Below are 27,966 nucleotides of genomic sequence, written 5' to 3' on the forward strand. Positions count from 1 at the left end.
ACTGTATGTTTCTGTGAGCTAACATCACTGAAACAAACTATATTTTTAATAAAAGCAAAATACTGTGGATGCTGGAAATCTGAAATAAAAACAAGAAATGCTGGAAATACTCAGCAGGTCTGGCAGCATCTGTGGAGAGAGAAGCAGAGTTAACGTTTCAGGTCAGTGACTCTTCTTCAGAACTAGCAAATATTAGACATGTTAAGGGTTATAAGCAAGTAAAGCAGGGGTGGGGAAAGAGATAACAAAGGAGGTGTAAATAAGTCAAGGTCACAGAACAGCTGACCAGAAGGTCGTGGAGCAAAGGCAAACAATAGGTTAATGATGTGTTGAAAGTCAAAGCATTAGTACAGATAGGGTGGTAATGGACTAAAAATTGAACAGCCGCAAGTACAAACATGCAAAAAAATGTGGGTAAGCAAACTGAACAAACTAAGATGAAATAAAATAAAATGAATACACAAAAAATATATATATAAAAAAAAAGGAAAAAGAAAAAAATAACGAAAAATAAAAGTAAAATGGGGGGCCCGTCATGCTCTGAAATTATTGAACTCAATGTTTAGTCCAGCAGGCTGCAGTGTGCCTAATCGGTAAATGAGATGCTGTTCCTCGAGCTTGCGTTGATGTTCACTGAAACACCGCAGCAAGCCCAGGACAGAGATGTGAGCATGAGAGCAGGGGGGAGTGTTGAAATGGCAAGCAACCAGAAGTTCAGGGTCCTGCTTGCGGACTGAGTGGAGGTGTTCCGCAAAGCGATCACCCAGTCTGTGGTTGGTCTCCCCAATGTAGAGGACACCACATTGTGAGCAGCGAATACAGTACACTAGATTGAAAGAAGTACAAGTAAATCGCTGCTTCACCTGAAAGGAGTGTTTGGGGCCTGGGATAGTGAGGAGAGAGGAGGTAAATGGGCAGGTATTGCACCTCCTGCGATTGCAGGGGAAGGTGCCATGGGAAGGGGACGAGGTGGTGGGGATAATGGAGGAGTGGACCAGGGTGTCACGCAGGGAACGATCCCTTCGGAATGCTGACAGGGGAAGGGAGGGGAAGATGCGTTTGGTAGTGGCATCACGCTGGAGGTGGTGGAAATGGCGGAGGATGATCCTTTGGATATGGGGTGGAAAGTGAGGACAAGAGGAACCCTGTCGCGGTTCTGGGAGGGAGGGGAAGGGATGAGGGTGCGGGAAATAGGCCGGACACGGTTGAGGGCCCTGTCAACCACAGTGGGGGGAATCCTCAGTTGAAGAAAAAGGAAGACATATCAGAAGTGCTGTCACGAAAGGTAGCATCATCAGAGCAGATGCGTCGGAGACGGAGAAACTGGGAGAATGGAATGGAGTCCTTACAGGAGGCAGGGTGTGAAGAAGTGTAGTCGAGGTAGCTGTGGGAGTCAGTGGGCTTATAATGGATATTAGTAGACAGCTATCACCAGAGATGGAGATAGAGAAGTCGAGGAAGGGAAGGGAAGTGTCGGAGATGGACCATGTAAAGGTGAGAGAAGGGTGGAAATTGGAAGCAAAGTTGATAAAGTTTTCCAGTTCGGGGCGGGAGCAGGAAACGGCACTGATACCATCATCAATGTACCGGAAAAAGAGTTAGGGGACGGGGCCTGAGTAGGACTGGAACAAGAAACGTTCGACATATCCCACAAAAAGACAGGCATAACTAGGACCCATGCGGGTACCCACTGCAACACCTTTTACTTGAAGGAAGTGAGTGGAGTTGAAGGAGAACTTGTTCAATGTGAGAACAAGTTCAGACAGGCGGAGGAGGGTGGTGGTGGATAGGGATTGGTTGGGCCTCTGTTCAAGGAAGAAGCGGAGAGCCCTCAAACCGTCCTGGTGGGGGATGGAGGTGGAGAGAGATTGGATGTCCATAGTGAAGAGGAGGCGGTTGGGGTCAGGAAACTGGAAATTGTCAAAATGACGTCGGGCATCAGAAGAGCCATGGATGTAGGTGGGAAGAGACTGGACCAGCGGAGAAGAGATAGAGTCAAGGTAGGAAGAAATAAGTTTGGTAGGGCATGAGCAGGCTGACACAACGGGTCTGCCGGGACAATCCTGTTTGTGGATTTTGGGAAGGGGGTAGAAGGTAGGAGATATATTTTTAATACCTCATTGCCGTTTGTCAGACCTTGCTGTGTGCAAACTGGCTGTTGAGTTTCCTACATTACAACAGGGACTACACTTCACTGGATGTAAAGCAATTTAGGGCATCCTGAAGTCATGGAAGATGCTATATAAATGTAAGTTCTTTCTTTACATGCTGCAGCCACAGTATACTGGTTTGTACAAAGCAGATACAGAGTCCAGAGACAGCAGTGCCAAACAAGCTAATTACTCTGCCCTGTAGAGTATTGAGTTTCCTGAGTATTACTGCAGTATTATTGCAGTGGCCCTTGTCCAGGTGAATGGTGAGCACTCATTCACACTCCTCACTTGAGTCTTGAAGATGCTGGAATGACTTTGAAGGGTCAGGATTCGAATCATGCACTGCACAATACCAATCTGTCTTGCTCTTCTAGCCATGGAGTTGATATCACTGACCTAGTTCAGCTTCTGGTGATCCTCGAGTTGCTGATGGTGGGGCACCTGGCAATGATTTTGAAGGTCAGGGGGTGATGGATGGCACTTATGTAGCACAAATGTTACCTGCCACTTATCAGCCCAAGCATGGATGTTGCCCAATTCCTGCTGGAGGATGTTTCATTTTTGGAGTTGTGAATGGAGCTGAGGACAGTGGAATCATCAGTAAATGGACCTAATCCTGACTCTTATGATGGAGGGAAGGTCATTGATGGAAGCAGCTAAAATTGGTTGGGGCCAAGGATGCTCCCTGAAGAACTCCTACAATGATATCCTAGGGTTGCGATCATTGGCTTCCAACAAACACAACCATTATTCTTTGTCTCATATGACTGCAGCCACTGAAGGATTTTCCCCTGACCTCAGAGTTACTAGGGCTCCTTGGCATTGTCCTCGGTTGCATGCAGCCTTGGTGCTGAAGGTATTTACCTTAATCTCTTCTCTGGCATTCATCTCTTGCATTCATGTTTGAATCAAAACGGTGATGAGATCCAGAGCTAAGTGGTTCTGGCAGAGCTCAAACTGAGTGTCGGTTAACAGGTTATTGGTGCTGCTCGTGCCACTACTGACAGTTCCTTCCAACATCTTGCTGATGATTAGGTGGATGCTGTAAGGTGGTAATTGGCTGTATTAGATTTGTGCAGTTTTCCACATATAGAACATACTTGGGCAATTTTCCACATTGTCAGGTAGATACCAGCACCAGAGTTATACTGGAACTGGAACAGCTTGGCTGGAAGAAGCCAGGACTGGAAGGGGAGGCTAGTCCTGATGTGATGATCTGCAACACTGTAACCATGATGTTATCACTTGAAAACACTTCATCTCTTGCACTCAAATTGGTGGGCTCTACCATGGTTGAGGCTGCAGATGTTTATGGGACCGCTTCCTTCCGTTAATTGCCTAATTCTTCACCATTCTGAATTGGATGTGGTTTGGCTGCAGAGTTTTTCTCTGAAGCACTAATTATCAGACTCCTTGGTTATCTACTTTCTGCTTTTGCTGTTTATCAAATAGATAGAGTGTGTTACAGCTTCATTAATTGACACCACCTTCTGTGGTATGCCTGGTGTTGCTTCTGCTATGCCCTTTGATGGACTCTGGTTTGACGGCGATGTACCTTGAGTGAAGCACCACGACATGAGGTTACAGATTATGGTGGAACACCATTCTGCTGATGCTGATGATCTATGGCAACTCATGGATACCCAGTTTTGGGCTACTATTCCTATCCTTAGTATGTACACAATACTCAAACTGGAGCCCAAGATCTTGTTTATTTTGTTTGGGGTGTAAACATAGCTGCCAAGGCCAGCATTTATTGCCCATCCCTCATTCCCTTGAGATATTAGTGGTGGGCTTTCTTCTTGAACCATCGCAGTTCATGTGAAGGTACTTACACAATACTGTAATGTAGGAAGTTGCAGGATTTTGACAAAGTGACAATATATAATGGGATGGTGCGTGACTTAGAGCAGAATCTGCAAGTGATGGTGTTCTATGCACCTACTGCCTTTGTCTTTCTAAGTGCTGGAGGTCATGGGATTGGGAGTTTCTGCTGATGAAGCCTTGGTGACTTGCTGCAGTGCATCCTGTAGATAGAACACACTGCAGCCATGGTGCGCTGGTTATGGAGGGAATCAATACTTAAGTTATTGGATCGAGTGTCGATCAAGCAGACTGCTTTGTCCTGATGGTGCCGAGCTTATTGAGTGTTGTTGTAGTTGCATCCATCCAGGCAAGTGGAAAGCGTTCCCTTACTTACACTTCTGCCTTGTGCCTTGCAGGTGATAGAGAGGGTTTGGGGAGTTAGGTGAACCACTTGGTGCAGAATACCCAGCCTCTGGCTTTTTCTAGTAGCCACGCTATTTATGTAACTGGTCCAGTTGAGTTATTAGTCATTGAGGATGCTTAGGTTGTTGAATGCAGAGGACTCATTGATGGTAATGCCACTGAATGTCTTTTGCTGGAGATGGACATTGCTTGGAACTTGTGTGGCCACTTGGTACTTATCAGCCCAAGCCTGGATGTTGTCCAGCACTTGCTATGTGAGGGTATGGACTGCTTCATTATCTGAGGAATTGCCATAGAACCGAACATTGTGAAACCATCAGCAAACAGCCCCACTTCTGACATTACGATGGCAGGAAAATCAGTGATGAGGCAGCTGAAGATAGTCAGGCCTACGATACTGCTCAGAGGAACTCCTGCAGCAATGTCTTGGCACTGAAATGATCGGCTTCCAACAACCACACCCTTTTCCTTTGTGCCAGATATGACTCCAGCCAGTGGTAAGGTTTTCCCCTGATCTCCACTGACTTCAGTTTTTTAAAAATCGTTCATGGGATGTGAGCATCACTGGCTAGGTCAGAATTTATTGCCCATCCCAATTGCCCTTGAACAGAGTGGCTTGCTAGGCCATTTCAGAGGGCATTTAAGAGTCAAAAGCATTGCTGTGGGTCAGGAATCACATGTAGGCCAGACCAGGTAAGGAGGGAAGATTTCTGAACTAGATGGGTTTTTACAACAATCAACAATGGCTTCATGGTCACCATTAGACTAGCTTTTTTAATTCCAGATTTATTAATTGAATTCAAATTTCACCATCTGCTGTGGTGGGAATCAACCTATTTCCCATAGCATTAGCCTGGGACTCTGGATTACCAGTCCAGTGACATCACCGCATCCCCAAGTAGGGTTAATCAACGTGCACTTACTGCTGCCTTAATGCCAAGGTAGTCATTCTTGCTTCACCTCTGGAATTTAGCTCTTGTATCCATGTTTGGACCAAGATTCTGATGATGTCTCATGCAGAGTGGTGCTGGCAGAACCCAAAGTGAGCAGCAGGAACAGATTATTGGTAAGCGCTGCTTGATGGCACTTTTGATGGCTGATTCCACCACTTTGCTGATGATTGAGAGTAGGCTGATGGAGTGGTAATTGGTGGGTTAGATTTGTCCTGCTTTCTGTCAATAGGACATACCCAAACAATTTTACACTTTGCCAGGTAGGTGTCAATATTGCAGCTGTACTGAACAGCTTAGGTTATATTCCATGGTACATAATCAAATCAGTATAGAATAGGTTCTATTTGCATTGGATCCAATTACAAATTCTGTTTTAAACACAAAAATCGCAAGACATTAGATACCTTCAGACAATGTTTTTAAGCACTGAGTAAGGTGCAATACTGATCAAGCATTCCAAAACTATTTCTCAATGATTAAGATCAGCCTTTTCACTATGATCAAGATCAGCATTTTTACTTTAAACAAGGCAAGTGTCTGGGACCTTGCTGGGGACAATCGGGGCTGGGAGGGTGGAGAGGAGGAGGGGCCCCTCCGTGGGGCACAGGGAGCCCCATCAGGAGGGTCCCCCCCAGCCTGCAAGGAGGCTGCCAGGTTTTACTTGGTGGCCTCCTGGGGGATGTCAGCCACCTGCCGGCCACTGGTAAAATACCAGCGACAGCGGGAGGAGGTCACTCAAGGGCCTTGATTGGCCTGGGGCAGGCGGGCCGTTTCTCGCTGCTGCCGCCCCTCGTAAATTTGCAGCGGGGCTGGGAAGGCGTCGGGAATGGCCCCCCCCCCACCACTACTACCAGCAGCCTGCTCCTGCAGGGGACATAAAATTCCAGCCATTACTTCTGTTTTTACCCTGCTTTACTAACACCATGACTGCATGGAACCCACCAAAAGACTGGCAGAACCTATTGATGTATCTACATATTAAAAATATCAAGGGATACAGGGATAGTGCAGGAAAATGGTGTTGAATCAGAAGATCAGCCATGATCTCACTGAATGGTGGCGCAGGCTTGAAGGGCTGAATGGTCTACTCATGCTCCTATTTCTTATGATGGAGTTCTCAGCACTTTGCTCCCTTAGCGTATCATAGAGCAGGACTCCAAGTGGGCTACACTACTGTGGTAACCGTACATAACATTCGACATTTGCCATTAATGATGCTACAGAGGTAATGGAGTCAGCAGCGTGCAAAAATGGCATTTCCTCATGGAATCATAGTAGTTAGCAATATAAAAGGAAGCAATCAGCCCATCGTATTTGTCCTGAAGCAGTCCAAAGTCATCCCACTGTGTCCCCCTCCCATTGCCTCGTGGTGTCCTCTGCTTCAATTTATCTGTTCAATGATCCAAAAATCTCTGCCTCAACCACTTCTTGCGTCAATGCACTCTGCGCTCCCAAAAACTTCAGGGAGGTTTACCTAACTTCCTCCTCACTATCTTAGCCTTGACCAGGGGTTACCTTATAACACTACCAACCCTGCTCATATCACTAAATAAGCAGAACTACAACTGGTGATAACGTGAGAGATTCAGGGTACAGGAATGGACAGACAAGCCACTCAGGACCACCAGCTGCTATGCTGCCAACCTACATTCCCTGGATGGGGTCCTGAGCAGGAACAAGGAGCAGAAGTCTGGATGATTTTCCCAACCCAGGAACCCGAGGCCAATTGCAGCAGCCTTACTCCCACCAAGATCAATTAACTCAGCACAGATCGAGGATGAAACATGGGATCATTCTCAGCTGTATGGCTCAGTTACTCAATGGTTCAATGGACAATCCGTCAAGTCAATCTAGAACAATTCAATCCTGATATGATTCCGTGTAATAAATTAAGATAAACCAAATTGTTCTAATCCTCATTCCTGAGGATCCACATTACACACAGACACAATTTATAACAGGAAGTTGTCTAAAAAGAGCTCACTGATTTTTCACGTTGATTGCTTAATTTGTAGCCTACTTTTGTATGTTTGGTCTGGTCCTGCTGTGCAATCTTCTTTAAGTGTTCTACCGCCATCTGTCCAGTGAGGGACCTGCCACAAACGATCCCCAATTCTTCCACTATGTCGTCGCATCTCTGACTTGTTCAGCATGCTCAGAACCTTGCCACCTCGCTCAGACTGCAGCTGTTTGAATGGTTCACTCGGAGGTGGTGAATTCCCGAATTAAAGCTGCCACACAGCAGATTGGCAGCATTACCGGAAATTAATGATGTCAGGGGTCCCGCACCATCCAGGCAAAGGGAACTCACACAGACTACAAAGAAAGAGAAAAATAAAGTTTAGTCAATCTATGAGACAATCTTTTTAATCCTCCCATCAGAATACACAATACTTCTGTACTTCTTACAAAAGGATTCTTAAACCGAGAGAGTCTCCCTTCTCTACCTCAAAAAAAAAATTACCTGATCTTAAGCTTATTTTTGGTTGCTTTGAGCTCTTCACAATTCTGTGCTCAGTTATTAATCTTGCCCATGTTATTGGGAGGAGCTGCTGAAAGAAATAGAGGCTGAACCACTCTCACTGACTGAGGCAGACGAGGCAGAGACTGCAGCAAGTTACTCTTTCAATCAGGAGTGGGGAGGCAAAGGCTAGAAAATAAAAAGTGAGATACATGTACTGGAACAGAAAATGCCACTTAACTTGGCTGTCCTACACTAGGTGGAGTAAGGCAGGGTCTGCCCAGTCTACTATACTGTATCTGGACTATATGGCTTCTTCTATTCTTCGAAAGAATGTGAGCATCCCTGGCATTTGTTGCCCATCCCTAACTGCCCTTGAAAAGGTGGTGGTGAGCTGCCTTCTTGAACTACTGCAGTCCATCTGGTGTAGGGACACCCACAGTACTGTTAGGAAGAGAGTTCCAGGTTTTTGACCCAGTGACAGTGAAGGAAAGATGACATAGTTCTAAAGTCAGGATGGTATGTAGCTTGTGGGGTGCGGGGGGGGGGAGGTGTTGGTTTGGGGGGTGGGGAAACTTGCAGGTGGTAGTATTCCACAGGTCTGCTGCTTTTGTCCCTCTAGGTAGTAGAGCTTGTGGGTTTGGAACGTACTGTTGAAGGAGGCTTGGCGAGTTACTGTAGTGCATCTTGTACATGGTACACACTGCTGCCACTGTGCGCCAGTGGTGCAGGAAGTGAATGATTAAGGTGGTGGATAGGGTGCTGATCAAGCTGGCTTCTTTGTCCTGAATGGTGTTGACCATTGTGAGTGTTGTTGGAGTTGCACCCATCCAAGCAAGTGGGGAGTATTCCATCACACTCCTGACTTGTGCCTTGTAGATGGTGGTCAGGCTTTGGGAAGTCAGGAGGTGAGTTACTCGCCACAGAATTCCATGCTCTTGTAGCCACAGCATTTATATTGCTGGTCTAGTTAAGATTATGGTCAATGGTGACCCTCAGGATGTTGACGGTGGGGGAATTCAGTGATGGTAATGCTGTTGAATGTCGAGGGGAGATGGCTGGATTCTGTCTTGTTTGAGATGGTCATTGCCTGGCATTTGTGTAGTGCAAATGTTACTTGCCACTTATCATCCTAAGCCTGAATGTTGTCCAGGTCGTGCTGCACGTGGACACAGACTGCTTCAGTATCTGAGGAGTTGCAAATGGTACGGAACGCTGCACAATCAGCAGCGAATATCCCCATTTCTAATTTTATGATGGAGGGAAGGTCATTGATAAAACAGCTGAAGATGGTTGAGCCTAGCACACTACCCTGAGGAACTCCTGTAGTGATGCCCTAGGGGTTAGATGTTTGGCCTCCAAAAACCACAACCATCTTCTTCCTTTGTGCTAGTTATGATTCCAACCAGTGGAGAGTTTTCCCCTCCAATTTCCATTGACTTCAATTTTGCTAGATGCCACACTTGGTCAAATGCTGCCTTGACCTGCAAGAGCAGTCACTCTTACCTCACCTCTGGAATTCAGCTCTTTTGTCCATGTTTGGACAAAGGCTGTAATGAGGTGTGGAGCCGAGTGGCTCTGCCAGAACCCAAACTGAGCATCAGTGAGCATGCTATTACTGTGTAAGGGCTGTTTGATAGCCCTGCTGATGACTTCTTCCAACACTTGACGATTGACAGTAGATGGATGTGGCAGTAATTGGCTGGATTGGATTTATCCTGCTTTTTGTGGACAGGACATACCTGGGCAACTTTCCACATTGTCGGGTAGATGTCAGTATTGCAGCTGTACTGGAACAGCTTGGCTAGGGGTGTGGCTAGTTCTGGGGCGCAAGTCTTCAATTGCGGGATGTTGTCAGGGCCCATAGCCTTTGCTGTATCCAGTGCCTTCAGCTGTTTCTTTATATCATGTGGAGCGAATTGAATTGGCTGAAGATTGCTATCTGTGATGCTGGGGATCGCAGGAGGAGACTGAGATGGATTATCCACTCGGCACTTCTGACTAAAGATGGCTGCAAATGCTTCAGCCTAGTCTTATGCACCGATGTGCTGAACTCCTCCAACATTGGTGATGGGGATGTTTGTGGAGCCTATGGTTAGTTGTTTAATTGTCCACCACCATTCATGACTGGATGTAGCAGGACTGGCAGAGTTTCGATCTGTTCCATTGGTTGTGGTATCACTTAGCTCTGTCTTATCGCATGCTGCTACTGCTGTTTAGCATGTATGTAGTCCTGTGCTGTACTTCACCAGGTTAGCACATTATTTTTAGATATGCCTGGTGCTGCTCCTGGCATGCTCTCCTGCAGTCTTTATTGAACCAGGATAATGATAGAATGAGGGATGTGCCAGGCCATGAGATTACAGATTGTAGTTGTATATAATTCTGCTGCTGATGGCCCAGAGCACCTCATGGATTTCCAATTTGGAACTGCTAGACCTTTTCTGAGTCTATTCCATTTAGCACAGTAGTAGTGCCATACAATGATGGGCAGTATCTTCAGTATGAAGGACTATACGGTGGTCTCTCCTACCACTACTGTCATGGATAAATGCATCTGCAACAGGTAGATTAGCGAGGGTGAGGTCAAGCAGGTTTTTCCCTCTTGTTGGTTCATTCACCACCTGCCACAGCCTAATCTGACAGCTATGTACATCAGGACTTGACAAGCTCAGTCATGACGGTGCTACGAACCACTCTTGGTGATGAACATGAAGTCCCCCACCCAGAGTACATTCTGCACCCTTGCCACCCTCAGTGCTTCTTCCAAGTGGTGTACAAATGCAGGAGTACTGATTTATCAGCTGAGGGAGGGCAGTAGGTGGTAATCAGCAGGAGGTTTCCTTCTCCATATTTGATCTGATGCCATGAAAATTCATGGGGTCCGGAATCAATGTTGAGGACTCACAGGGCCACTCTCTCCCGACTGTATACCTCTGTGCTTCCACCTCTGGTGGGTATGTCCTGCCCTGCTGGCAGGACAGACCCAGGGATGGTAATGGAAGAGTCTGGGACAATAGCTGTAAGGTATGATTTGGTGAGTATGACAATGTCAGGCTGTTGCTTGACTAGTCTGTAGGAGAGCTCTCCCCATTTTGCCACAAATCCCCAGATGTTAGTAAGGTGGGTCAATGGGTAGGGTGTGCAGTTTTGGTTTCTGGTGCTGAGGACGATGCCGAATGGTCCGTCTAATTTTATTCTTTTTTGACTTTTCTGTAGCACTTTGGTACAACTGAGTGGCTTGCTCGGTCATTTCAGAGGGCAGTTAAGAGTCAACCATATTGCTGTGAGTCTGGAATCACAGGTAGGCCAGACTGCACAAGAACAGCAGATTTCCTTCCCTCAAGGACATTAGTGAACCAAATGGGTTTTTACGACAATTCAGTAGTTTCATGGTCACCATTAATGAAGCTAGAATTTAATTCCAGATTTATTAATTGAATTTAAATTCCACCAGCTGCTGTGGTGGGAGCTGAAATAGTGTCCTCTGAACATTAGCTGGGGCCTTTGGGTATCTGGTCCAGTAATGTTACAACTATGCCACATTACTTGAAACTAATAGAGTTCAGTAAGAAAAAGTTGCATTTATATAGTGCCTTTCACCACCTCAGGATGTCCCAAAATGCAAACGCATAAAAAAAGTTTCAGAAAATTAGAATATATCTATAAACAAAAAAAGTGTTTAGCACACAAGCTAAGTTAGTGGGTATGCTATGGGCAAGTACTTTTAGATGATCACATTTACCCAGAGTGTTTTTATCCCTGTTTAAAGGAAGCAAGCCGGGGTGAGCACTCTGAACAGCAAATATTTATCCTAGATGAAAAGAAATATTTAAAAGAGTCCCATTTACAGACTCCTCTATGCAGTTGCTGTCCATTCACTGACTGAAACCATAGCAAACAACCTCAAGGGAAACATTTACTCAGAGGCTGATAGAATTCTGGACTCTCCTCTTACAAGGTGAGTTCATGAGTGGGGCTCGAGAAGCTTTTTCCCTGTTATTAGAAGAAAGTTCCTCTGACCATGAACAAACTAAAACTACAATTCTAAATGCATATGAGCTGGTACTGGAAGCGTATAGACAGAAATTCGACACAGCCGGAAAAGACCCACACAGACTTACAATGAATCTCAAAGAATCAAACATATGGCTTTTGATCGCTGGATATAGTCTCTCTAGCTAGAACCCACATATGAAAATTTGAAAGAAGTGATGTTACTGGAAGAGTTTAAAAACAGCATCCCAATTAACATAAGAACCCACATCGAAGACCAGAGTCACAAGAGTAAGGGAAGCTGCAAAAATGGTCGATGACTGAATTAATACATAAATCCCTAGCTCAGAATAAATTTGGGTCTAGTAACTCGTGTAAGCTAAGCAGAGATAGCAGGGATGCAGAGGAAGCAGAAATGGGCTCAAGAGAAAAGGAAAGCAATCTACAATTTTTAAAAGAAGGAAGCCAGGGGATAAACATATCCGCCCGACATGTTTCCAGTGTGGGAAATCTGGACATGTTCAGGCCAATTGTTAGCATGCCAAAAAAACAGTAGGAGGTGCTGCAGTCAAGCCTGTGTCTGCAGCTTTGAAGTTATAAGCCTGCGTTCTATTAGAATGCAAGAGCAGAGGACATATCAAAACTTTTGCACAAAGGAAAAATGACTCCTTTTGTGTCCCAGGCATCAGACAAGGCGATACCATCAGGGATACGGGCTGTTTTCAAACCCTACTGGCAGCCAAACTGGCAGAAATGTCACTGGAAAGCAGAACAAATACCCGGTATTAGTAAAAAGGCTTACTGGCAAATGCTTGAAGGTTCCCTTAGTTAAAATTTCTCTACAGAGTAAGTTGGTCACTGGGATAGTGACAGTCAGAATTGTTCCAAGCTTACCCATGCAGGGGGTAGACCTATTGCTGGGCAATGACTTGGCAGGAAACACAGTCTTGTACCCAGAAGGTCCAGAGGAGTCCATGCAGACTGGTAAAACTGAGGGGAGAAAACAAAACTGCAGAGGGCTAGGGAATTCCCAAAAATTCCACAGGGGGGGGCGATACAGCCAGGAGAATTTAAAAGGGCCCAGACAGAGCCTAAAAGATTCAAAGAAGCTACGATAAAAGCCAAAAAATCTAAAAGAAAAGCAACCAAGATATGATTAGCTGAAACCTTTTTTAAAGATTTAAATAGTGACAAGGAAAGTTTCCAAACAAGAAAGCCAAGAGTGAGAGAGATGCCTCACCTAGATGAAGTGCCACAGGGGAGTGCAGTGAATGCTGGAAAATCACCTGCGAGCAGTAGTCTCCCAGAGGACGTGAGGCAGATTAGAGAAACAACTATCGCTGGAGTAAAAGCGACGGTAACATACCCTAAAGGGAACAACACTTGTGAAAATCACAAGGGAACTAAAAGTGAGGTCAGCATGGATCTACCTACTGAAGAATCACACAATCAGGTTCCAAATCCAAAATTAATCAAACCTAACAATTTAGAGTCAGAACACAGCCATAGCAAGGGGCAGGAAAAAATCCCAGACACCTCGCAGGGGCTAAGAAACAATGTATCATGCACTATCACCCTAGAAATAAGAACTATCAATGTGCCAGAACCTGAATGGTTAACACCATGTATTATGGAAGAGGTTGTCAAGAGGTTAAAGCTTGTGCAAAGAGAACTTTGCACAGCAGTAACAGAAATTTGCATATTACAAGCTTCAACAATCACATGGTCCTGGAGATTCACATTCCTAAAGAAGTACAAATTGGTGAGACAGAAACTACAACCCCATTTATCAACACATAACCAAAAGAAATACAATTTTTTTTGATGGTGCCTCATCCAAAGGAAGGATGATGAAAAATGTAGGCTAGAAGCCTGAGGAGTGAATGAAATGAATGTGTAAAGTGGTGTGATCCTAAACTGTCTTACTGTTTCTTTTTTCCCTCTTTCTAAACCCAAAAAACCCCAGCAAACATCAAAATGAAATCCACAGAATTTCATTTTTTTCCCCTTTTGGGGGAAGGTGTCACACACATCCGAAGTGTGATGATACATCACTCCAAAGAGTTATGAAAAAATGTTGTCTTTAAAAAATGAACCTTTATGTTAAAAAGTGAACAATGGTCCAAAATGGCCGAACAGGAGATTAGCCTTTTGTGTATCCAAACAGTCTGACAAAGACAAAGGACAAATCTTCAAAGCCAAAATGTTTTTATGAAACCCATCTTACACCGATCCTAAAAACATTCCAGAATTGAATGTCTTCTTCTAAACAAAGGAGATGTGAAATGGCCATGTCCTGGGCCATTGGTTTAGAACATAGAACATAGAACATAGAAAAATACAGCACAGAACAGGCCCTTCGGCCCACGATGTTGTGCCGATCCTTTGTCCTCTGTCAAGGACAATTTAATCTATACCCCATCATTCTCCTTTATCCATATACCTATCTAAAAGCCGTTTGAAAGTCCCTAAAGTTTCTGACTCAACAACTTCCCCAGGCAAGGCATTCCATGCCCCGACCACTCTCTGGGTAAAGAACCTTCCCCTGACATCCCCCTTATATCTCCCACCCTTCACCTTAAATTTATGACCCCTTGTAACGCTTTGCTCCACCCGGGGAAAAAGTTTCTGACTGTCTACCCTATCTATTCCCCTGATCATCTTATAAACCTCTATCATGTCACCCCTCATCCTTCTCCGTTCTAATGAGAAGAGGCCTAGAATGTTCAGCCTTTCCTCGTAAGACTTATTCTCCATTCCAGGCAACATCCTGGTAAATCTCCTCTGCACCCTCTCCAAGGCTTCCACATCCTTCCTAAAATGAGGCGACCAGAACTGCACACAGTACTCCAAATGAGGCCTTACCAAGGTCCTGTACAGCTGCATCATCACCTCACGGCTCTTAAATTCAATCCCTCTGCTAATGAACGCTAACACCCCATATGCCTTCTTCACAGCCCTATCCACTTGAGTTGCAACTTTCAACGATCTATGCACATAGACCCCAAGGTCTCTCTGCTCCTCCACATGCCCAAGAACCCTACCGTTAACCCAGTATTTTGCATTCGTGTTTGTCCTTCCAAAATGGACGACCTCACACTTTTCAGGGTTAAACTCCATCTGCCACTTTTCAGCCCAGCACTGCAACCTATCCAAGTCCCTTTGCAGACGACAATAGCCCTCCTCGGTATCCACAACTCCACCAACCTTTGTATCATCTGCAAATTTACTGACCCACCCTTCGACTTCCTCATCCAAGTCGTTAATAAAAATCACAAACAGGAGAGGACCCAGAACTGATCCCTGTGGCACGCCACTGGTAACTGGGCTCCAGGCTGAGTATTTACCATCTAAGACCACTCTCTGCCTTCTATCAGTTAGCCAATTCTTAATCCAACTGGCCACATTCCCCACTATCCCATGCCTCCTGACTTTCTCCATAAGTCTACCATGGGGGACCTTATCAAATGCCTTACTAAAATCCATGTACACCACATCCACTGGTTTACCCTCATCCACTTGCTTGGTCACCTGCTCAAAGAATTCAATCAGGCTTGTGAGGCAAGACCTACCCCTCACAAAACCGTGCTGACTGTCCCGAATCAAGCAGTGTCTTTCCAGATGCTCAGAAATCCTATCCCTCAGCACCTTTTCCATCAACTTGCCTACCACCGAAGTAAGACTAACTGGCCTGTAATTCCCAGGGTTGTTCCTATTCCCTTTCTTGAACAGGGGCACAACATTTGCCACCCTCCAATCACCTGGTACCACCCCCGTCAACAGAGAAGATGAAAAGATCATTGCCAGCGGCTCTGCAATTTCATCCCTTGCTTCCCATAACATCCTTGGATATACCCCGTCAGGCCCGGGAGACTTGTCTATCTTCAAGTTATTCAAAAACCCCAACACATCTTCCCTCCTAACGAGCACTTCCTCGAGCTTACCAGTCTGTTTCACACCGTCCTCTTCAGTAATACACCCCTTCTCATTCGTAAATACCGAAGAGAAGTACTCATTCAAAACCTCACTTATCTCTTCCGGCTCAACACACAGTCTCCCGCTATTGTCCTTGACCGGACCTACGGTCCCCCTAGTCATCCTCATATTTCTGACATACGCGTAAAAGGCCTTGGGGTTTTCTTTTATCCTACCCGCCAAGCATTTTTCATGCCCTCTCTTAGCTCTCCTAATCCCTTTCTTCAGATCCTTCCTGGCCATCTTGTATCCCTCCAGAGCTATGCCTGTGCCCTTTTTCCTCAACCTTATATACGCATCCTTCTTCTTCCTAACAAGACTCTCAACCTCTCTTGTCAACCACGGTTCCCTCACATGACCATCCCTTCCCTGTCTGACAGGGACATGCTTATCAATGGCCCCTACTATCTGCTCCTTGAAAAAGTTCCACATTTCGACCGTGCCCTTCCCTGCCAGCATATGCTCCCAACTTATGCTCCTCAGTTCCTGCCTGACAGCATCATATCTACCCTTCCCCCAATTGTAAACCTTGCCCTGTTGCACATACCTATCCCTCTCCATTACCACAGTGAATGCTACAGAATTGTGATCACTATCTCCAAAGTGCTCGCCCACCAACAGCTCTATCACTTGCCCTGGTTCATTACCTAGTACCAAATCCAATATTGCATCCCCTCTGGTCGGACAGTCTACATACTGAGTCAGAAAAGCTTCCTGGACATACTGCACAAACACTACCCCATCCAAACTATTCGATCTAAAGAGTTGCCAATCAATATTTGGGAAGTTGAAATCCCCCATAATTACTACCCTGTGACTTCTGCTCCTTTCCAAAATCTGTTTCCCAATCTGCTCTTCCACCTCCCTGCTGCTATTGGGGGGCCGATAGAAAACTCCCATCAAGGTGACTGCTCCTTTCCTGTTCCTGACCTCAACCCACAGTGCCTCAGTCGGCAGATCCTCCTCGAAAATTCTTTCAGCAGTTGTTACACTATTTCTAACTAACAATGCCACCCCCCCCACCTCTTTTACCACCATTCCTAATCTTATGAAAACATCTATAACCAGGTACCTCCAAGAACCATTCCTCCCCCTCACCTATCCACGTTTCAGTGATGGCCACAACATCGTAGTCCCAAGTGCCCATCCACGCCTTCAATTCACTCACCTTATTCCTGATGCTTCTTGCGTTGAAGTATACGCACTTTAACCCTTCTCCGTGCCCATCTGTCCTCTGCAACAGTGCTACCTTCCCCAATACCTCACTACACTCTTTGTCTTTCTGAGTGGACCCACTGGTCCCTGGACTACAAGTCCGGTTCCCATCCCCCTCCCAAACTAGTTTAAACCCTCCCGAACAGTACTAGCAAACCTCCCTCCCAGGATATTGGTGCCCCTCTGGTTCAGATGCAGCCCATCCTGTTTGAACAGGTCCCATCTTCCCCAGAATGCATTCCAATTATCCAAGAACTGGAAGCCCTCTCTTCTACACCATTCCTGCAGCCACGTGTTCAGCTGTGCTCTCTCCCTATTCCTAGCCTCACTATCACGTGGCGCCGGCAACAAACCAGAGATAACAACTCTGTCCGTCCGAGCTTTCAGCTTCCAGCCTAACTCCCTAAACTCACTTCTAACATCTGTGCCACCCTTCCTTCCTACGTCGTTGGTGCCAATGTGCACCACGACCTCTGGCTGCTCCCCCTCCCCTTTAAGGATCCTGAAGACGCGATCACAAACATCACGGACCCTGGCACCAGGTAGGCAACAAACCATCCGTGCGTCTCGCTTGCGCCCACAGAACCGCCTGTCGGTACTCCTCACCATCGAGTCCCCGATGACTAGTGCTCTCCCATTCTCCCTCCTTCCCTTCTGAGCCACAGTGCAGGACCCCGTGCCAGAGGCCCGTTCACTGCAGCCTGCCCCCGATAGGCCGTCCCCCCCAACAGTATCTAAAACTGTATACTTGTTGCTGAGGGGAACGACCACAGGAGATCCCTGCACTGACCTCTTCCCACCTCTAACTGTTACCCAGCTGCCTTTGTTTTGTGGAGTAACGACATCCCTGTAGCTTCTATCTATCACCCCCTCAGCTTCCCGAATGATCCTCAGTTCATCCAGCTCCAGCTCCAGTTCCCTAACACGGTCTGATAGGAGCTGGAGACGGATGCACTTCCAGCAGGTGAAGTCGGCAGGGTCACCGGAGGTTCCCCTCACCTCGAACATACTGCAGGAGGAGCACTGCACTCCCCTGGCTGCCATTTCTTTTACTCAATTACCCCTTAATTAAGTACAAATATAGATATTAACAAAAACAGTGAAATAGCTTACCTGTTCAGTCCTTTTTGGCTAGAGGAGGAGGGTAAAAAGGGTCTCGGGTTAACTCTGCTCCGCACCTTTAAAGAAAAAACCTACCCAGGAGTCCTTGCTGCCGTCCAGCTTCCGGTTCCTCCCGCGCCAAAAGTAACTTGAACACAAGAAAACACGGTGATCGCACAGAGTCCCTCCTAACAGGAGAGAGGTGACACAAAGACAGCGAGAGAGAGAGAGAAAGAAAGAGAGACTGACCCAGAAGATGAAGCTACTTGTAACAGCTGGCATTCCAGCAAGCCAGAAAGCACATGCCCTGCTGGAAAAATCCAACGTCTACTTTATACAGCAGAGGAAGCTGCAAGTGACCCGCCCCCATCTTCAACAGAATCTTCAATCAAAGAAATCTACAATCATCTCAGGATTGTAATTATCTAGAACTTTAGTCGCAAGAGAATTCAACAGGTTTATCGTAACTCTTCTCCCCCACTAAAACCCATCTACCTCTTTCCCTTCTCTATCTGTTTCTTCTTTGTGTGTGTGTGCGCGCGAGCAAATATGAGAGTGAATGAGGTTGCGACAATTTCGGGATAAGGCGTATTGATCATTAAACAATTGACTTTCTGTTTTTAAAACCTACAATAAAACCTGTTGTTCTCTGGTTATTTGAAAAATAAAACACCAAGGGGTTAAACTCTAATACAAATACACTTGCTGCGGTCAGGTGGGAAGTTGAACAGTGGGAACCACCCAACCACCCACGTCACACCACATGGCCGTAACACTAGGAATGACAAAGCTATGGACTGGAGACTTAGGATTGCAACTTAATGGGTTTGAGATATCATCATCAGGGAAGGTGACCTATGAGCAAAACTTCATTAATGCCATGACATCAGATGCTGGGTCTACACAGCCCTTCAGTGAGCACCACCCTTCTACTCTGTGGGAAGTACCCGACATTGTCAGGGTTTGCACAAAGTGAAATGGCTGAGATTGGAAACTTGGCATCTGAGGATCCAAGCCACGAACCACACTCTCCCTTCATGACACATTTTATCAGTGGTGCTAAATGGGTTGTCACCACATGGCATATAAGCTTTATATTGGCTTTCATCATAAACAATCTCAAAAACCTTAAAGTTCACAGGGTAAAGCTACACAGCCTGGTCAGTACCACTCGAATCTGAGAGAAGCAGGGTAAATTGTTATCCTATCGGAATACAACTACAGATAGACTTACTGTTTGATAACAGACATTGACTTCCCCCCAATATACTTGCTTCTATGGTATTGTTGGTGCCTATTTCATTTCTGGGCCTGGCCAAGTGGCATTCACACCATCCTGGCCACATTTTTAAATGTGTTATGTTTGAGCAGAGAGACCCATCTATATGATGTGAGTCCCTCACATCAGTCTCACCAAGAAACAAAGCGGACTGGAACCTGCACGAATAGCTCAGTTATACTAAGTTCTGTTTTTTGGCATCCAGGTTCCTGCTGCTCCTGAATCTTACAGTGGATTCATCATTGGTTATTATTTCCCTGAGTGATGCACAAACATTGAAACAACTCAAAATTTTTGTAACATCAAGCGCACAGAATTTACAGCACAGAAACAGGCCATTCGGCCCAACTGGTCCGTGCCGGTGTTTATGCTCCACACGAGCCTCCTGCCCTCCTCATCATCTCACCCTATCTGCATAACCTTCTATTCTTTTCTCCATCGTGTGTTTATCTAGCTTCCCCTCTATGCATCTATGCTATTCGCCTCAACTACTCCTTGGGGTAGAGGGTTTAACAGTCTAACCATTCTCTAGGTAAACAAGTTTCTCCTGAATTCCTTATTGGATTTATTAGTGACCATCTTATATTTATTCACCTTAATTCTGATCTGCCCCACAAGTGGAAACATCTTCTCTACGCCTACCGCATCAAACCCTTTCATAATTTTAAAAGACATATATTAGGTCACCTCTCATCCTTCTATTTTCTTGCGAAAAGAGCCCCAGCCTGCTCAATCTTTCCTGAGAAAGATTACAGATAACAGTACAAACAAGATATAAGAGACCAACTGAAGTTAGTTTCACAAAACTGCGGCTATGTCATCTGGCATAAGGACAGTACCTGCAGTGTCACGATTCCAGATCTTCACGGTGCAGTCATGTGCAGAGGTTGCAACCAAGGGAAGTGAGGAAGTTCCGCTTGGGAGAAATATGCAGGCTGCAGTGGTCTGTAGGTGTCCCTTGTACTCACACACCTTATGTTTTGCCTGCCTTAGATCCCACAGCTGGCAGGAGAGAAGGAAACCGTCTTGTTAGTAACTCTCATAGGACTCCCCCAGCCCCTCAGCAACTAATACTGCCAGATGGCTACCACCTAAGATTTGTGTTAAATCGATCAGTTGGACTCCGTCGGCAAAAACAGCATGAAGTAGGTAGTGACTTACTAATCTGAAAAATCCTAAAGGAAAACTGTTTTCTACACGACAATACTATTACTTCTTCTGTAACAAACTGTTTTGTAAATATAAATTAACAAATTTTCTGGTGGGAGACAGAGAAATCTGTTGCTGAGGATGAGGAAACAGAACTGGGCCTCTATGTGAAATGTAGTTTAAATAAAGCAGTGTGCAAGATCAAAAGGTGCAAATGCCATTAATCCCAATGATTTTTGTTTCCTTGTTGGATGGTGACAATTCCCTTCTTGTACGTGAGGGCAAAGAGTGAAGGTGATAAATAAAACAGAGGGGGAGCAAGACAAACGAGAAGTAAAGATAGAATTGACAATGTTGGAAGAGATAAATGGATCGATACAAAAAAGAACTATGAAAAAGATGAAAAGTTAGTAAGAGATAAAGGGAAGCATGCATTAAGCTAAACAAGCTATTAAAGGTAAACTGGAGAAACACAGGCACCTGCACTATATAACGATCAGTGCAATTTTCATGTTTCTTGTAAATTACTGAGTGCTTCCACTCTCTTTGACAGAGAGTGAACAAATAGAATGGGGAGGACAGAGAGGAAGAGCAGAATGAGAGAAGAGAAGGGAGTCAACCAATTTGAGTTCATGTGAGTCATTATTTGTCTGTGTTGCCAGAGAGAGAGGCTGTGGACAATTCTTTTCCCCTGTTTACATGGACATGCAGTCTTTCAATCCGATAATCAGGAAGGAAGCCTTCCAAGTGGATCCTGAGTCTGGTACGGTGGAAACCAGGAACCTTACACCATGGGAATTAGGGGCACGAATTCTATGACTCAGAAAGACAAAGACCAAAGTAGCAGGTTGGGAGAGGTTAATTTTGAGGGGATGAGAATGGAACTACAGAAGGTAAACTGGAAAAATCATTGACAGAGATACAACAGCAGTGGGAAATATTTAAAACAGTGATTAATATAGTTCAGAAGAAATATATTCCTCTAAAAATAAGAACAAACTAGTCAACAATGAACCACCATGGATGAATAAAGTCAATAAGGGTAAAGCTGAAGGTCATTGATGAAGCAGCTGAAGATGGCTGAGCCGAGGACACTACCCTGAGGAACTCCTGCAGTGATGTCCTGGAGCTCAGATGATTGACCTTCAACAACCACAGCCATCTTCCTTTGCGCTAGGTATGACTCTAACCAGCAGAGAGTTTTCCCCCTGATTCCCATTGACTCCAGTTTTGCTAGGGCTCCTTGATGCCATACTCGGTCAAATGCTGCCTTGATGTCAAGGGCAGTCACTCTCACTTCACCTCCTGAGTTCAACTCTTTTGTCCATGTTTGAACCAAGGCTGTAATGAGGTCAGGTGACAAATGGCCCTGTCGGAATCCAAACTGGGTATCACTGAGCAGGTTATTGCTAAGCAAGTGCTGCCTGATGGCACTGTTGATGACACCATCTATCACTTTGCTGATGATTGAGAGTAGACTGATGGGGCGGTAATTGGCCGGGTTGAACTTGTCCTGCTTTTTATGTTCAGGACATACCTGGGCAATTTTCCACATTGCCGTGTAGATGCCAGTGTTGTAGCTATACTGGCTAGGGGTGCGGCAAGTTCTGGAGCACAGGTCTTCAGTACTATTGCTGGAATATTGTCAGGACCTTTGCAGTATCCAGTGCCTTCAGTCGTTTCTTGATATCACGCGGAGTGAATCGAATTGGCTGAAGTCTGGCATCTGTAATGCTGGGGACTTCAGGAGGAGGTCGAGATGGATCAACTCGGCACTTCTGGCTGAAGATTGTTGCAAATGCTTCAGCCTTATCTTTTGCACTGATGTGCTGGGCTCCCCCATCATTGAGGATAGGGATATTTGTGGAGCCACTTCCTCCAGTTAGTTGTTTAATTGACCATTCACAGCTGGATGTGGCAGGACTGCAGAGCTTAGATCTGATCCGTTGGTTATGGGATCGCTTAGCTCTGTCTATCGCATGCTGCTTACGCAGTTTGGCACGCAGATAGTCCTGTGTTGTAGCTTCACCAGGTTGACACCTCATTTTGAGGTATGCCTGGTGCTGCTCCTGGCAAGCCCTCCTGCACTCTTCATTGAACCAGGGTTGGTCTCCTGGCTTGATGGTAATGGTAGAGCAAGGGCTATGACGGGCCATGAGGTGACAGATTGTGGTCGAGTACAATTCTGCTGCTGCTGATGGCCCACAGTGCCTCGTGGATGCCCAGTTTTGCATTGCTAGATCTGTTCAAAATCTATCCCATTTAGCACGGAGATCGTGCCACACAACACGATGGACGGTATCCTCAATGTGAAGGCGGGACATCGTCTCCACAAGGACTGTGCGGTGGTCACTCCTACCAATACTGTCATGGACAGAAGCGGCAGGCAGATTGGTGAGAACAAGGTCGAGTATATTTTTCCCACTTGTTGGTTCTCTCACCCCCTGCTGCACACCCAGTCTAGCAGCTATGTCCTTTAGGACTCGGCCAGCTCGGTCAGTAGTGGTGCTACAGAGCCCCTCTTGGTGATGGACATTGAAGTCCCCCACCCAGAGTACATTTTGTGCCCTTGCCATCCTCAGTGCTTCCTCCAAGTGGTGTTCATCATGGAGGAGTGCTGACTCATCAGCTGAGGGAGGGCGGTAGGTGGTAATCAGTAGGAGGTTACCTTGCCCATGTTTGACCTGATGCCATGAGACTTCACGGCATCCAGAGTCAATGTTGAAGACATGCCAATAGAAGATTTCCGGGTTCCCTTTTATGTTAACTGCTATTCTATTCTCATATTCTCTCTTTGTCAGTCTTATTTTCCCCTTCACTCACCTTCTCAACTTATTTTTTTTGGCCTGGTTTGCGCTTGAAGAATTCACCTGACATGCATCATACACCCTCTTTTTTTTGTTTCATCATATTCTTTATCTCCCGCTTCATCCAAGGAGCCCTGGCTTTAGTTCCCTTACCTTTCACCCTTGTTGGAATGTACCTAGCCTGTACCTAAAACATCTCCTCCTTACAGATCACCCATTGTTTTGTTAGTTTCTCCTGTCAATCTTCGGTTTTGTTTTACCCTGGCTAGATCCCCTCTCATCCCATTGAAGTTAGCCCTCTTCCAATTTAGGAGTTCTACTTTAGATTGTTCCTTGTTCTTCTCCATTACTAACCTAAACCTTATGATACGATAATCACCCTTACCTAAGTGTTCCCCTACAGACACTTGGTCCAGCTCATTTCCCAGCTCCAGATCCAGCAATGCCTCTTTCCTAGTTGGACTGAGAAAATAGTGGTCAAGGAAGTTCTCCTGAACACATTTCAGAAATTCCTCCCCATCCTTACCCTCTACTCTAATTCTATCCCAATCGATAGTTGGGTAATTAAAGTCCCCCAATATCACCATTCTATAGTTCTTGCACATCTCTGAGAGTTCCCTGCAGATTTGCTCCTCTATATCTCTCTCTCACTATTCGGAAGCCTATGAATACCCCAGTAGCGTGATCATACCTTTTTTGCTTCTCAACTCTAACCAAAGTGATTCGGTATTTACCCCCTCAGCGACATCCTCCCTTTCTAACACTACAATGTCTTCCCTGATCAGTATTGCCATCCCACCTCTCTTTTTAACTTCCCTATCTTTTCCAAACACTTTGTATTCTTGAATATTAAATGCACAGTCCTCACCATTTTAAAGCCATGTTTCTGTTATTGCAACTACTTCATATTCCCACACAGCTATTTGTGTTTGTAGCTGACCAATCTTATTCAACACACTTTGTGCATTTATATACATGCATTGTAAACCTGTCTTTGTATTTGTTGTAGTCCTTCTTCATCTGCTCCTATCTAATATGGTATTACTGCCTTCTCTAGTATTATCCAACACTCTCAATCTTTTATGCACCTTATTCGTCTTTTCTACTTCTATTAGCCCCCCACCCCCGCCAATTTAGTTTAAACCCTCCCAGTCACACTAGTGAACCTCCCCGTAAGGACATTAGTCCCAATTCTGTTGAGGTGTAACACGTTTCTTTTGAATAGGTGCCTCCTGCCCCAGAACTAACAGTCCCAATGGCCCAAAAGTCTGAAACCCTTCCTCCTGCACCATGCCTCAAGTTACGCATTGATCCTACCCATCTCTACTCTCACTAGCGTGTGACCCTAGCAATAAATCCAGAGATTATTACTATCTTTGAGGTCCTACTTTTTAAACTTGCTCTCTAACTCCTGAAATTCTGACTCTGGGACTTCCATACCTGCTCTCTGTATGTCATTGGTACAGCTGTGCGCCACAACTTCTGGCTCACTCCCTTCAGAATATTCTGCACCCGCTCCACGATATCTTTTATCCTGGTACCAGAGAGGCAACACACCATACGAGACTCACAATGACGGTTACAGAAATGTCTGTCTGTCCTCCTAACTATGGAATCTCCTATAACAACTGCATTTCTACTCTTTGCTGTTTACTCATGTGCAGTCCCTTGCCCATTGGTGCCATGGTGTGGACTGCACTCCTTCAAGGTATCATCATTCCCAACAGTCTACAAATCTGAATACCAGTTTGAGAGTGGTACACACCCTGAAGACTCCTGCACCACCTGCCTCTTTCTACTCTTCTGGATGGCCACCCATCTACTATCCTGAACTCTCATTGTTAGTAGCATGACCACCTCCTGGAACGTACGATCCAGGAAACTCTCATCTTTCTTGATGCTCCGCAGAGACTCCAGATGCCTCTAAAGCTCGGAAATCCTGAGCTCGAACTCAGCCAACTGGAGGCACTTCCGACACACATGGCCCCCCCAAGCCGCATGAAGTGTCCTGAAGTTCCCATGTGGCACAGGAATTGCAACCAACAGGTCTCAGCTGCCCATTCATGATCTAAAAAAAAACACATCCACCCATATTGAAAGAAGTTAGGTAAGGAATAGTAGCAACAGTATAATATATATAATTCATTAGAAAAAGTGTCAGAGCACTGGCAGACAGCTAACAGAATCATAGAATGGTTTCAGCACAGAAGGAGGCCATTCAGCCCTTTGTGTCTGTGCTGGCTCTCTGCAAGAGCAAATAAGCTAGAGCCACTCTCCCACCCTTCCTCTGTCGCCCAGCAATTATTTGCTCTTCAGGTGCTTATTGAGTTGCCTTTTGAAAGCCATGATTGAATCTGCCTCCATCACATTCTCAGGCAGCGCATTCCATATCCTAACTACTCATTGTGTAAAGAGGTTTTTCCTCATGTTGCTGTTGGTGCTTTTGCCAATCATCTTAAATCGGTGCTCTCTGGTTCTCGACTCCTCTGGCAAAGGACACAGTTTCTCTCCATCTACTCTGTCTAGACCCCTCATGACTTTGAACACTTCTATCAAATCTCCTCTCAACCCAACATGCCTGTATGTAAAAAGGGAAATAGGGCAAGTCTAGGAAACTATAGGCCAGTTAGCTTAACATTGGTGGTCGGAAAGATAACAGAATCTTTAAACAAAGATAACATTGAAAAATATCTAGGAAACTAAAATATAATAAAGAGTAATCAGCATGGATTTCAAAACGGAAGATCATGCTTGAGCAACCTTACTGAATTCTTTGCAGAAGTAATAGAAAGAGTAGAAGAGGGTAATGTAGTAGATGTAATATATTTGGATTTTCAAAAGGCCTTTGATAAGGTACCACATAGTAGACTCATGACTAAAGTTGTGGGGTCAGGGGACAGGTAGCAGAATGAATTGCAAACTCACCATAAAACAGAACGTAGGGATTAATGATATCGATTCAGATTATCTTTTTCTGGTAAAATGGTGTTCCAGAGAGATCGGTGCTGGGACCACTGCTCCTCGCATTAATGATTTGAACTCAGGAATCGGAAGTATAATTTCACAATTTGCAAGACACCACCAAAGTGGGGGTTATAATTAATACAAAATGATAAATGCAACAAGTGCAAAACAGCATTAATAAATTTCAATATAGATATGTGAGAGCTGGTGCATTTTGGTAGGGAGAATAAAAAAGCCACATGCTGCTTGGATAATAAGTGGCACAGGAGCAAAGAGATATAGGGTTACACATTTACAGATCATTAAAAGTAGAGCTGCAGATTAAGAATGGTCATAAAAATGCAAACCAAGCACTGGGATTCATTTCCAGAGGGACATATCTGAAAAAACCAAGAAGTTATGTCGAACCTTAGTTAGACTGTAATTGGAGTACTATGCAATCTAGTTATAGAGGCATTGGCGAGGGCTCAAAAAGATCACAAGGTTGATACAAAAACTGACAGGATACAACTATCAGGAAAGACTGAACAGGCTGGGGCTCTTTTCTATCGATTAGAGAAGGTCCCCGAGTGGTGATAATAAAAAGGTATGATAGGCTAAATGTAGAAAAAATGTTTCCAATTGTAGGGGGAATCCAAGACTAGGAGCCATAAATCCAATAGGGATTTCAGGAGAAACTTCTTTATTCAGAGTTGCGAAAATGTGGAATGCATTACCACAAGGAGTAGTTGAGGCCAATAGCACAGACGAATTTAAGGTGAAGCTAGGTAAGCACATGAGGGAGAAAAGAATAGAAGGCTATGTTGATAGGGTTAGAGAAAGAGGGGTGGGAGGAGACTGGTGTGGAGCAGAAACACCGGTATAGACCAGTTGGGCCGAATGGCCTCTCTTTGCTGTAGACTTGATGTAACTCGATGTAAAGGACACATGGCAGAAGTTCCTGACCAAACCTATGCCGTACAGTCAATGGCTCAGAAGGTACCTTCTCCACCACAAACAGGTTTATGTTTTACAATAAACCTTTTGCATGACCATGTGTATTCCTTTAACTGGGCTAAAATGGTGGTTACATACTGTGGCCTCACAGCCCTCGCCGCTAAATCCGTTGCTGCAGGTGATGCAATATCGTCCATCAGGACTGACGTCACAGTGTGTTTGGATGTACTGCTTTATGGGGAAGGTGTGCGTCACCTGGAGCTCACGACTGTCCCAGATCCTGTCAACAGAACATAAAAAAAAGCAAGGAAACCATCAGTTAACACTTTTGGAACCTTGTTCTTCCAGCTGATTTCAGCTCTCTTCGATCACTTTCGCTTTCCAACTCCCCATTGTTAGGATCTAGCTGTGCTTTAAACCCTGCCATCTAATTACTTTTAGCTACTGGATTTATTTTAATGCTTGATAAGATCTCATTTTAGTCTTCAAAGATGATAAAGCATCACGCCAGAGATCATTTAAAATAGCAAGAAAATTCACAAAAAATGAGCAGGCAAATTTCTAAGAGTTATATATTTACAGTATACATCCTTGCACCAAACTCTGAGTCGACAAAATAATTAAAAAAATCTAAGACCTAAACCAATACCTTGCAAATAAATTAAACAATAGAGGGAGTCTCATTAAATTTAAACAGTTTCTTGGAAATTCAAGCCAACTTTTTCACTCTTTCAGGACCTTCAAATTG

General features: G+C 45.1%; 1 protein-coding gene across 7 annotated transcripts in view; it reads right to left on the reverse strand.

Moving 5' to 3' along the window:
- wdr31 (WD repeat domain 31) overlaps positions 1–27,966 on the reverse strand; it is a 76,846-nt gene that overhangs the window by 36,718 nt on the left and 12,162 nt on the right. For 5 of the 7 annotated variants that reach the window (XM_068011913.1, XM_068011910.1, XM_068011911.1 and 2 more), the window contains 3 exons: positions 27,357–27,498; positions 20,202–20,364; positions 5,056–7,651 (listed from right to left, as the gene is read on the reverse strand). In XM_068011913.1, coding sequence (XP_067868014.1) covers positions 7,491–7,651; positions 20,202–20,364; positions 27,357–27,498 — 466 coding nt within the window. In that variant the 3' untranslated portion in view covers positions 5,056–7,490. Of the gene's footprint in view, positions 1–5,055; positions 7,652–20,201; positions 20,365–27,356; positions 27,499–27,966 lie in introns of those variants that run through there. The other 2 variants (XR_010968968.1, XR_010968969.1) reach the window with 1 other exon arrangement.

The sequence above is a fragment of the Heterodontus francisci genome, chromosome 32 (assembly GCF_036365525.1).
Source record: "Heterodontus francisci isolate sHetFra1 chromosome 32, sHetFra1.hap1, whole genome shotgun sequence".
NCBI classification, from domain to species: Eukaryota; Metazoa; Chordata; class Chondrichthyes; order Heterodontiformes; family Heterodontidae; genus Heterodontus; species Heterodontus francisci.